The sequence below is a fragment of the Bombina bombina genome, chromosome 1, assembly GCF_027579735.1.
Source record: "Bombina bombina isolate aBomBom1 chromosome 1, aBomBom1.pri, whole genome shotgun sequence".
NCBI classification, from domain to species: domain Eukaryota; kingdom Metazoa; phylum Chordata; class Amphibia; order Anura; family Bombinatoridae; genus Bombina; species Bombina bombina.
In genome coordinates, this window is record NC_069499.1 from 194,043,225 (window position 1) to 194,055,553 (window position 12,329).

The 12,329-nt window shown below is 40.3% G+C and overlaps 1 protein-coding gene across 1 annotated transcript in view; it reads right to left on the minus strand.

Annotated features, from left to right (window-relative positions):
- The window catches only part of SNAP23 (synaptosome associated protein 23), a 189,475-nt gene that overhangs the window by 102,016 nt on the left and 75,130 nt on the right, over positions 1-12,329 (minus strand). Inside the window, exon 4 of the mRNA XM_053697811.1 lies at positions 7,114-7,162. Coding sequence (XP_053553786.1) covers positions 7,114-7,162 — 49 coding nt within the window. The remainder of the gene's footprint in view (positions 1-7,113; positions 7,163-12,329) is intronic.

Consider the following 12,329-nt stretch of genomic DNA (forward strand, 5'->3'; position numbering starts at 1 on the left):
CATACGTAAACCAAATGACAAAGGGTGCAAAATATTGCAAAGCTATTTCCTGATGAATGTATGAACATTTCATACAAATCTCAATGAAGATACTGCCCTTTAAAGTGATCACAGCAGATCATAAATGTTGAACAAAGGGCATTATGCATATACAGAGCAATACCTGTACAATATGGAGATACACACTTCCATGGCAGTAGATCTCTCTACTAAGGTCTAGTACAGACACAAAAACAAACTGCTGATACCAGAATGCCATGCACTGCGAACCCCAAATTCCAAAGCTTGATAAGACAGAGGACCTACAACATTCAAACTGAAATTTGCAGAACCATCATAAATCTTACATACCAACAGATTACCCAGACGCGAAAGCTCCAATCAGTTCTAATACAACACATGTAGAATAAACTAGGTAGGAAATCAAACAAATTATTATTATTTTTTGATTATTATTTACCTGTCAAAACTAAAATATATTTTTTTAGTAGACAACCCAATGTGTTGATCTAGGCCCATTTTGGTATATTTCATACCAAATGAGATATAAAAAAAAAAAAAAATTGTTAGCTTTTTCACAAACTTCTCATTGATCTCATTGAAATTATTCACATACCGTGTGTATCCAGTTGTAACACAAATGGTTATAAATGCTTCTTTGGGATTCCGTTTGTTCAGAAACCGCAGACATGCATCGCTTTGTCAATTCTTTTTGGTTATTAGAAGGCCCCTAAATTGCAGCAGCACACCACACTACTAAAATTCCCAGCAGTGAAGGTGTTAATAAGGTATCTTGTAAGGCTAAGTTTAGCTGCAGTGTAGAGATTACCCTCCCAGCTGACAGCTTCCAACCTCTGAACCCTACCTGATCCCTCCTAAACAGCCGTCTTCCCTCCCTCACCCTCACTGGTCACCACCATCTTAGGTACTGGAAGTCCAAAAAACATAATTTATGCTTACCTGATAAATTTATTTCTCTTGTGATGTATCGAGTCCACGGATTCATCCATACTTGTGGTATATTCTCCTTCCTAACAGGAAGTGTCAAAGAGAGCACCCACAGCATAGCTGTCTATATAGCTACTCCCTTAGCTCCGCCCCCCAGTCATTCAACCAATGGCTAGGAAGAAAAAGGAGAAACTATAGGGTGCAGAGGTGACTGAAGTTTTTTAAATAAAAATATACTGCCTGTCTTAAATAAACAGGGTGGGCCGTGGACTCGATACATCACAAGAGAAATAAATTTATCAGGTAAGCATAAATTTTTTCTCTTGTAAGATGTATCGAGTCCACGGATTCATCCATACTTGTGGGATACCAATACCAAAGCTTTAGGACACGGATGAAGGGAGGGACAAGACAGGTACCTTAAACGGAAGGCACCACTGCTTGTAGAACTTTTCTCCCAAAGATATCCTCCGAAGAAGCAAAAGTATCGAATTTGTAAAATTTGGAAAAAGTATGAAGCGAAGACCAAGTCGCCGCCTTACAAATCTGTTCAACAGAAGCCTCATTTTTAAAAGCCCATGTGGAAGCCACTGCTCTAGTAGAATGAGCAGTAATTGTTCAGGAGGCTGCTGGCCAGCAGTCTCATAAGCCAAACGGATGATGCTTTTCAGCCAAAAGGAAAGAGAGGTAGCCGTAGCCTTTTGACCTCTCCGTTTACCAGAATAAACAACAAACAATTAAGATGTTTGACGGAAATCTTTAGTTGCTTGTAAGTAGAACTTTAAAGCACGAACCACATCAAGATTGTGCAACAGACGTTCCTTCTTTGATGAAGGATTAGGACACAGTGAAGGAACAACAATCTCCTGATATTCCTATTAGAAACAACTTTAGGAAGAAACCCAGGTTTGGTACGCAAAACCACCTTATCTGCATGGAAAATAAGGTAAGGTGAATCACACTGCAAGGCAGATAACTCAGAAACTCTTCGAGCCGAAGAGATAGCTACTAAAAACAAAAAACTTTCCAAGATAGAAGCTTAATATCTATGGAATGCATAGGTTCAAACGGAACCCCTTGAAGAACTTTAAGAACTAAGTTTAGGCTCCATGGCGGAGCAACAGGTTTAAATACAGGCTTGATCCTGACCAAGGCCTGACTAAACGCTTGAACGTCTGGGACATCTGCCAGACGTTTGTGTAAAAGAATAGACAAAGCAGATATTTGTCCTTTTAAGGAACTAGCTGATAATCCCTTCTCCAATCCTTCTTGGAGAAAGGACAATATTCTAGGAATCCTAATCTTACTCCATGAGTAACCCTTGGATTCACACCAATAAAAATATTTGCGCCAAATCTTATGATAGATCTTCCTGGTGACAGGCTTTCTAGCTTGAATCAGGGTATCAATGACCGACTCAGAGAAACCACGCTTTGATAGAATCAGGCGTTCAATCTCCAAGAAGTCAGACGCAGAGAAATTAGATTTGGATGCGTGAATGGACCTTGGATTAGAAGGTCCTGCCTCATTGGCAGAGTCCACGGTGGAACCGATGACATGTCCACTAGGTCTGCATACCAAGTCCTGCGTGGCCACGCAGGCGCTATCAGAATCACCGAAGCTCTCTCCTGCTTGATTCTGGCAACCAGACGTGGGAGGAGAGGAAACGGTGGAAATACATAGGCCAGATTGAAGGACCAGGGCACTGCTAGAGCATCTATCAGTGCCGCCTGAGTATCCCGGGACCTGGACCCGTAACGAGGAAGTTTGGCATTCTGACGGGACGCCATCAGATCGAATTCTGGTGTGCCCCATAGCTGAGTCAGCTGGGCAAATACCTCCGGATGGAGCTCCCACTGCCCCGGATGAAAAGTCTGACGACTTAGGAAATCCGCCTCCCAGTTCTCTACCCCTGGGATATGGATTGCTGAGAGATGGCAAAAGTGATCCTCCGCCCATCGGATTATTTTGGTTACCTCCATCATCGCTAGAGAACACCGTGTTCCTCCTTGATGATTGATATAAGCTACAGTCGTGATGTTGTCCGACTGAAATCTGATGAATTTGGATGCAGCTAGCCGAGGCCACGCCTGAAGCGCATTGAATATCGCTCTCAGTTCTAGAATGTTTAGCGGGAGTAGAGTTTCCTCCCGAGACCATAAGCCCTGTGCTTTCAGGGAGTTCCAGACAGCACCCCAGCCTAGCAGGCTGGCATCTGTCGTTACTATGAGCCACTCTGGCCTGCGGAAACACATTCCCTGAGACAGGTGGTCCTGAGACAACCACCAGAGAAGAGAATCTCTGGTCTCCTGATTCAGATGCAGTTGAGGAGATAAATCTGCATAATCCCCATTCCACTGTTTGAGCATGCATAGTTGCAGTGGTCTGAGGTGTAGGCGGGCAAAAGGAACTATGTCCATTGCCGTTACCATGAGTCCTATTACCTCCATACATTGAGCCACTGATGGCTGAGGAATGGAATGAAGAGCTCGGCAAGTGGTTAAGAGTTTTGATTTTCTGACCTCCGTCAGAAATATTTTCATTTCTACCGGGTCTATCAGAGTCCCTGGGAAGGAAACTCTTGTGAGAGGGAAGAGAGAACTCTTTTTTTTTATGTTCGTGTGAGACTTGGCTAGCTGGAAAGTCGACGCCTGAATCAAGATGTCATCCAGATAAGGCGCCACTACTATACCCCGCGGTCTTAGAACCGCCAAAAGGGACCCTAGCACCTGAAAATTCTGGGAGCCGTGGCCAACCCGAAGGGAAGGGCCACGAACTGGTAATGCCTGTCCAGAAAGGCGAATCTGAGGAATTGATGATGATCTCTGTGAATAGGGATGTGTAGATACGCATCCTTTAAGTCCACGGTAGTCATATATTGACCCTCCTGGATCAACGGTAGAATAGTCCGAATAGTCTCCATCTTGAATGATGGTACTCTGAGGAATTTGTTTAGAATTTTGAGATCCAAGATTGGTCTGAAAGTGCCCTCTTTTTTGGGAACCACAAACAGGTTTGAGTAAAACCCTAGCCTTTGTTCCGCTTTTGGAACTGGGTGGATTACTCCCATGGTATGTAGGTCTTCTACACAGCGTAAGAACGCCTCTCTCTTTGTCTGGTTTGCAGACAATTGAGAAATGTGAAATCTCCCCCTTGGAGGAGAGTCTTTGAAGTCCAGAAGATATCCCTGGGACACAATTTCTAAGGCCCAGGAATCGTGAACATCTCTTGCCCAAGCTTGAGCGAAGAGAGAGTCTGCCCCCTACTAGATCCGGTCCCGGATCGGGGGCTACCCCTTCATGCTGTCTTAGAGGCAGCAGCAGGCTTCTTGGCCTGTTTACCCTTGTTCCAAGCCTGGTTAGGTCTCCAGACTGACTTGGATTGGGCAAAATTCCCCTCTTGCTTTGCAGCAGGGGAAGCTGAAACGGGACCACCCTTGAAGTTCCGAAAGGAACGAAAATTATTTTGTTTGGTCCTCATTTTATTTGTTTTATCATGAGGGAGGGCATGGCCTTTCCCTCCAGTGATGTCTGAAATAATCTCTTTCAGTTCAGGCCCGAATAGGGTCTTTCCTTTGAAAGGGATGTTCAAAAGTTTAGATTTTGATGACACATCAGCAGACCAGGACTTAAGCCATAACGCCCTGCATGCTAAAATGGCAAAACCTGAATTCTTTGCCGCTAATTTAGCCAGTTGGAAAGCGGCATCTGTAATGAAAGAATTAGCCAACTTAAGGGCCTTAATTCTGTCCATAATATCCTCTAATGGAGTCTCCACCTGAAGAGCCTCTTCTAGAGCCTCTAACCAGAAAGCAGCTGCAGTAGTTACAGGAACAATGCACGCAATAGGTTGGAGAAGAAAACCTTGATGAACAAAAAAATTTCTTCAGGAGACCCTCTAATTTTTTTATCCATAGGATCTTTGAAAGCACAACTGTCTTCGATAGGTATAGTTGTACGCTTAGCCAGGGTAGAAATGGCTCCCTCCACCTTAGGAACCGTCTGCCACGAGTCCCGCATGGTGTCAGATATGGGAAACATTTTCTTAAAAACAGGAGGGGGAGCGAACAGAATACCTGGTCTATCCCACTCCTTAGTAACAATATTCACAATCCTCTTAGGGACTGGAAAAACATCAGTGTAAACAGGAACCTCTAAGCATCTGTCCATTTTACACAATTTCTCTGGGACCACTATAGGGTCACAATCGTCTAGAGTAACTAATACCTCCTTGAGCAATAAGCGGAGGTGTTCAAGCGTAAATTTAAAGGCCGTCATATCAGAATCTGTCTGAGGGAGCGTCTTTCCTGAATCAGAAATTTCTCCCTCAGATAACAAATCCCTTACCCCTACTTCAGAACATTATGAGGGTATATCGGACACGGCTACCAAAGCGTCAGACGGCTCAGCATTTGTTCTTAACCCAGAGCGGTCACGCTTTCCTTGTAAACCAGGCAGTTTAGAGAAAACCTCTGTGAGGGTTTTATTCATAACTGTGGCCATGTCTTGTAAAGTAAATGAATTTGACGCACTAGAGGTACTTAGCGTCACTTGTGCGGGCGTTACTGGTTGTGACACTTGGGGAGAGCTAGATGTTAAACCCTCATTTCCTTCCGTCTGAGAATCATCTATTGCCATATTTTTAAGTGCTAAAATATGCTCTTTATAATTTATAGACATATCAGTGCAAGATATAGTTCTAAGAGGGGGTTCCACAATGGCTTCTAAACACATTGAACAAGGATTTTCCTTGGTGTCAGACATGTTAAACAGGCTAGTAATGTAACAAGCAAGCTTGGAAAACACTTTAATCAAAGCAAATAATACTTAGAAAAAAATGGTACTGTGCCTTTAAGAGAAAAAAAGCTGCACAAACTCTGCAAAACAGTGTAAAAAAGCAGTAAACTCAACAAAAATTTTACAGTAGCATCATAAAGCTTAGTAACTTTGCCCAACTATGCAAATAAACAATTAACCCCTTAATGTAAAAACCGGATTGACAAAACGTCAAAACCGGTAAAAAAAAGTTCAGCACCCTGCCACAGCTCTGCTGTGGCGCCTACCTGCCCTTTAGGAACGATTTGTGGGGGAAAAAAACTTCTTTACAGCCCTCAAACACAGTAGGAACCTCTGGAGAAGCAGCTGGATGTCTCTGAGAAAAAGAAACTGCGCAACTGAGGCCCCTCCCACCTCACTCAATGTTATGGGGCCTATGGGGTCTTAAACTAGCCATGTGGGTTAATAACCCTTAAACAAGCCACAATTACCCCTTAAAGTCCCTCAAAAAACGTTATATTTGCAATAAAAACAAACGTTTTTTCCTATTAGTGTCACTAGTAACTAATGAGCCCTTTATGCAAGCTGGGATTCCTATTATATTTCTGAATACAGCTTACCCTTCCCTCATGGGGATATTGCCAGCCTTTTCTAGAAATAACACAGTCTGTCTAGAAAAAAATAGACTGAACATACCTCAATGCAGTTTAGCCTGCAAACCGTTCCCCCAACTGAAGTTTTCCTGTACTCTTCAGCCCTTGTGAGAACAGCAGTGGATCTTAGTTACAAAGTGCTAAGATCATTATCCTCCTTGCAGAAATCTTCATCCCTTCTCTGCTAGAGAGTAAATAGTACACACCGGTACCATTTAAAATAAACTTTTGCTTGAGAAAATAAAAACTAACATTTTTGTCACCACACTCACTTTACCCTTCCTAGGAGTTAAGCAGGCAAAGAGAATGACTGGGTGCGGAGCTAAGGGAGGAGCTATATAGACAGCTCTGCTGTGGGTGCTCTCTTTGCCACTTCCTGTTAGGAAGGAGAATATCCCACAAGTATGGATGAATCCGTGGACTCGATACATCTTACAAGAGAAAAATGTTTTCAGTTGAATTTTTTGATCTCTCACAATCAGCTCTATAACCCCCCTCTCTAAACTCTGTAGGGACCCCCTTTCATAATACATTTTCTGTAGTATAGTGGATCCCTCTATATTGTGGGCATTGGAACCCATCCCCACTATAAAATAAAGATTTTTTTTATTATTATTTTTTTGCAGATAAGAACTATTGGTCAACATATTTAATAGTGCTAGACAGGGTTGTTCCTATAGATTAAAATATTTGCCCTACAATACATAAATAAATGTTTGCTTTGTCACTTAACTTACCGCCTTGCTCATCCAGCATGGTGATGGTCTTGATTCCAGCATCTTGACTCTAAAAGGAAAGGAAAGAAAAGTAAAATGTGGTTTATATGAATTTAAAGATATAACACATTAGAGCAAATATGATTACAGAGGGGCAATGTTATCAAACCCAAGTTATCTGCAATGACAGCCATTTCTTCCACTATAAAAGTTAAAAATATACACCCTTGCTGGATGAGCAAGACTTACCCGTTTTAAATTTAGGAATAAAAATGAAAGAATGCAAACTATATTTTTGGTACATACATATTACTGTATTGCTATCATATAATCCCCTTTAATTTCTATAAGGTGAAATAGGTGCAACATGTTGCTAAATATTTTTCGCATCTACAGTCCTTTTAAGTCACCTTCTGTGACTTAAAAGGACTGTAAGACCTGTCACTCTTTCTGCTTTAGGTTGTAAGTTTGAGAGCCTCTCTAGCTGATGATTAGTTTGTATAAAATCTTACCTATAAATGATTGTGCTCAAGGGCAGGGCAATTACCTCCTTTTAAATACCTTTTTTTGAAGTATTGTTTGTAATGTACCTTCCCTAATATAACCTCCCCTTATTGAACTTGTTAGCATATGTAATGTAATGCACCCCATAGACGTATTAAGCTTAGCATAGAGCTGCGTAATGTGGGTGCTTTGTAAATAACTAAAAAGGGATATGAAACCCAAACATTTTCTTTTGTGATTCAGACAGAGCATACAATTTCAACAAAAATTTACAATCTACTTCCATTATCAAATTTGTTTTGTTTCCATAGTATTCGTTCTTGAAGAGATACCTAGGTAGGTGTCTGGAGCACTACATGTCAGGAAATAATGCTGCCATTGAGTGCTCTTGCAAATGGATAAAATTCTTACAAAATTGAAGCCAAATACTGCTCCAGACATGCACACTCCTGAGATTACTTTCCTGCTTTTAAACAAAAGATATCAAGAGTACAAAGAAAATCTGATAAGAGGTAAATTAGAAAGTTGTTTAAAATTGTATGTAATATCTAAATCATGAAAGAAAAAAACAAAACATTATTTATGTAAGAATTTACCTGATAAATTCATTTCTTTCATATTGGCAAGATTCCATGAGCTAGTGACACATGGGATATACAATCCTACCAGGAGGGGCAAAGTTTCCCAAACCTCAAAATGCCTACAAATACACCCCTCACCACACCCACAATTAAGTTTAATGAATAGCCAAGAAGTAGGGTGATAAAGAAAGGAGTCAAAAAGCATCAACAAAGGAATTGGAATAATTGTGCTTTATACAAAAAAAACATAACCACCATAAAAAAGGGGTGGGCCTCATGGACTCTTGCCAATATGAAAGAAATTAATTTATCAGGTAAATTCTTACATAAATTATGTTTTCTTTCATGTAATTGGCAAGAGTCCATGAGCTAGTGACGTATGGGATAGCAATACCCAAGATGTGGAACTCCACGCAAGAGTCACTAGAGAGGGAGGGATTAAAAAAATAAAGACAGCCAATTCCGCTGAAAAAATTAATCCACAACCCAAATCATAAATTCTAATCTTATAATGGAAAAGAAAAAAACCCCTGAAATTATAAGCAGAAGAATCAAACTGAAACCGCTGCCTGAAGAACTTTTCTACCAAAAACTGCTTCTGAAGAAGAAAAGACATAAAAATGATAAAATTTAGTAAAATGTATGCAAAGAAGACCAAGTTGCTGCTTTGCAAATCTGATCAACTGAAGCTTCATTCTTAAAAGCCCAGGAAGTGGAAACTGACCAAGTAGAATGAGCTGTAATCCTCTGAGGCAGGGATTTACCCGACTCCAAATAAGCGTGATGAATCAAAAGCTGCCAAAGAAATGGCAGAAGCCTAATGACCTTTTATAGAACCAGAAAAGATAACAAATAGACTAGAAGTCTTCCTGAAAACTTTAGTAGCTTCAACATAATATTTCAAAGCTCTCACCACATCCAAAGAATGTAAAGATCTTTCTTAGGATTAGGACACAAAGAAGGGACAACAATTTCTCTACAAATGTTGTTGGAATTCACAACTTTAGGTAAGAATTTAAATGAAGTTCGCAAAACTGCCTTATCCTGATGAAAAATCAGAAAAGGAGATTCACAAGAAAGAACAGATAATTCAGAAACTCTTCTAGCAGAAGAGATGGCCAAAAGAACCAACACTTTCCAAGAAAACAATTTAATGTCCAAAGAATGCATAGGCTCAAATGGAGGAGCCTGTAAAGCCTTCAAAACCAAATTAAGACTCCAAGGAGGAGAGACTGATTTAATGACAGGCTTGATACGAACCAAAGCCTGTACAAAACAATGAATATCAGGGAGATTAGCAATTTTTCTGTGGAATAACACAGAAAGAACAGAGATTTGTCCTTTCAAGGAACTTGCAGACAAACCCTTATCCAAACCATCCTGAAGAAACTATAAAATTCTAGGAATTCTAAAAGAATGACAAGAGAATTTATGAGAAAAACACCATGAAATGTAAGTCTTCCAAACTCGATAATAAGTCTTTCTAGAAACAGATTTATGAGCCTGCAACATAGTATTAATCACTGAGTCAGCGAAACCTCTATGACTAAGCACTAAGCGTTCAATTTCCATACCTTCAAATTTAATGATTTGAGATCCTGATGGAAAAACGGACCTTGAGATAGAAGGTCTGTCCTTAATGGAAGTGGCCAAGGTTGGCAACTGGACATCCGAACAAGATCCGCATACCAAAACCTGTGAGCCCATGCTGGAGCCACCAGCAGCACAAACGATTGCTCCATGATGATCTTGGAAATCACTCTTGAGAGAAGAACTAGAGGCGGAAAAATATAGGCAGGTTGATAACTCCAAGGAAGTGTCAATGCAGCCACTGCTTCCGCCTGAGGGTCCCTGGAGAGGTACCTGGGAAGTTTCTCATTTAGATGAGATGACATCAGAACTATTTCTGGAAGCCCCCACATCTGAACAATATGAAAAAAACACATCTGGGAGAAGAGACCACTCTCCCGGATGTAAAGTTTGACGACTGAGATAATCCGCTTCCCAATTGTCTATACCTGGGATATGAACCGCAGAAATTAGACAGGAGCTGGATTCTGCCCAAACAAGTATCCGGGATACTTCTTTCATAGCCTGAGGACTGTGAGTCCCACCCTGATGATTGACATACGCCACAGTTGTGACATTGTCTGTCTGAAAACAAATAAACGGCTCTCTATTCAATAGAGGCCAAAACTTAAGAGCTCTGAGAATCGCACGGAGTTCCAAAATATTGATTGGTAATCTCGCCTCTTGAGATATCCAAACCCCTTGTGCTGTCAGAGATCCCCAGACAGCACCCCAACCTGAAAGACTCGCATCTGTTGTGATCACGGTCCAGGTTGGATGATCAAGAGGCCCCTTGAACTATACGATGGTGATCTAACCACCAAGTCAGAGATAGTCGAACATTGGGATTTAAGGATATTAATTGTGATATCCTTGAATAATCCCTGCACCATTGGTTCAACATACAAAGCTGACGAGGTCTCATGTGAAAACGAGCAAAGAGGAAACCTAAAAAGGTTACCCTTGTCTGAGGAATCAAATAACTCTTTGGAAAATTGATCCTCCAACCATGTCTTTGAAGAAACAACACTAGTTGATTTGTGTGAGATTCTGCAGAACGTAAAGACTGAGCAAGTACCAAGATATCATCCAAATAAGGAAACACCGCAATACCCCGCTCTCTGATTACAAAGAGTAGGGCACAGAGAACCTTTGAAAAGATCATTGGAGTGGTTGCTAGGCCAAAAGGAAGAGCAACAAATTGGTAATGCTTGTCTAGAAAAGATAATCTCAGGAACTGATAGTGATCTGGATGAATCTGAATATGAAGATATGCATCCTGTAAGTCTATTGTGGACATATAATGCCCTTGCTGAACAAAAGGCAGAATAGTCCTTATAGTCACCATTTTGAATGTTGGTACTCTTACATAACGATTCAAGACTTTTAGATCCAGAAATGGTCTGAATGAATTTTCTTTCTTTGGGACAATGAACAGATTTGAATAAAACCCCACAGTGACAGTTGAAATTATAGAATCCAACTGAGAACCAAATTATTTATTATCTTGGAAAGAAAGAGACAGCAATGTCGATTTAGAAGTCATATCAGCATTCCAAGATTTAAGCCATAAAGCTCTTCTAGCTATAATAGCTAAAGACATATATCTAACATTAATTCTGATGATATCAAAAATGGCATCACAAATGAAATTATTAGGATGTTGAATTAATCTAACAATGCTATACACATTATGATCTGATACTTGTTGCGCTAAAGTTTCCAACCAAAAAGTTGAAGCAGCTGCAACATCAGCCAAAGAAATAGCAGGCCTAAGAAGATGACCTGAACATAAATAAGCTTTCCTTAGATAAGATTCAAGTTTGCTATCTAAAGGATCTTTATAAGAAGTACTATCTTCCGTAGGAAAAGTAGTACGCTTAGCAAAAGTAAAGATGGCCCCATCAACTTTGGGGATCTTTTCCCAAAACTCCAATCTATCAGAAGGCAAAGGATACAATTTTTTAAACCTTCAAGAAGGAGTAAAAGAAGTACCCAGTCTATTCCATTCCTTTGAAATCATATCTGAAATAGCATCAGGAACTACATGAGGTTTATAAACCGAATTTAAACGTTTACTAGTTTTAGTATCAAGAGGACTAGTCTCCTCCATATCTAATGCAATCAACACCTCTTTTAATAAAGAACGAATATACTCCATTTTAAATAAATAAGATTTGTCAGTGTCAATATCTGAGGCAGGATCCTCTGAATCAGACAGATCCTTATCAGAGATAGATAAACCAATATGTTGTCGGCCATTTGAAATTTCATCAACTCTATGAGAAGTTTTAAAAGACCTTTTACGTTTATTAGAAGGCAGAATGGCAGACAAAGCCTTCTGAATGGAATCAGAAATAAATTCTCTTAAATTTACAGGAATATCCTGAGCATTAGATGTTGATGGACCAGCAACAGGTAATGAACTACTACTGATGGAAACATTCTCTGCATGTAAAAGTTTATCATGACAACTACCACAAGTTTACAACAAATGCACTTAGCTTTGGTAGAACCTATATCAGGCAGCAGGATTCCAGTAGTAGATTCTGAGACAGGATCAGATTGAGACATCTTGCAATA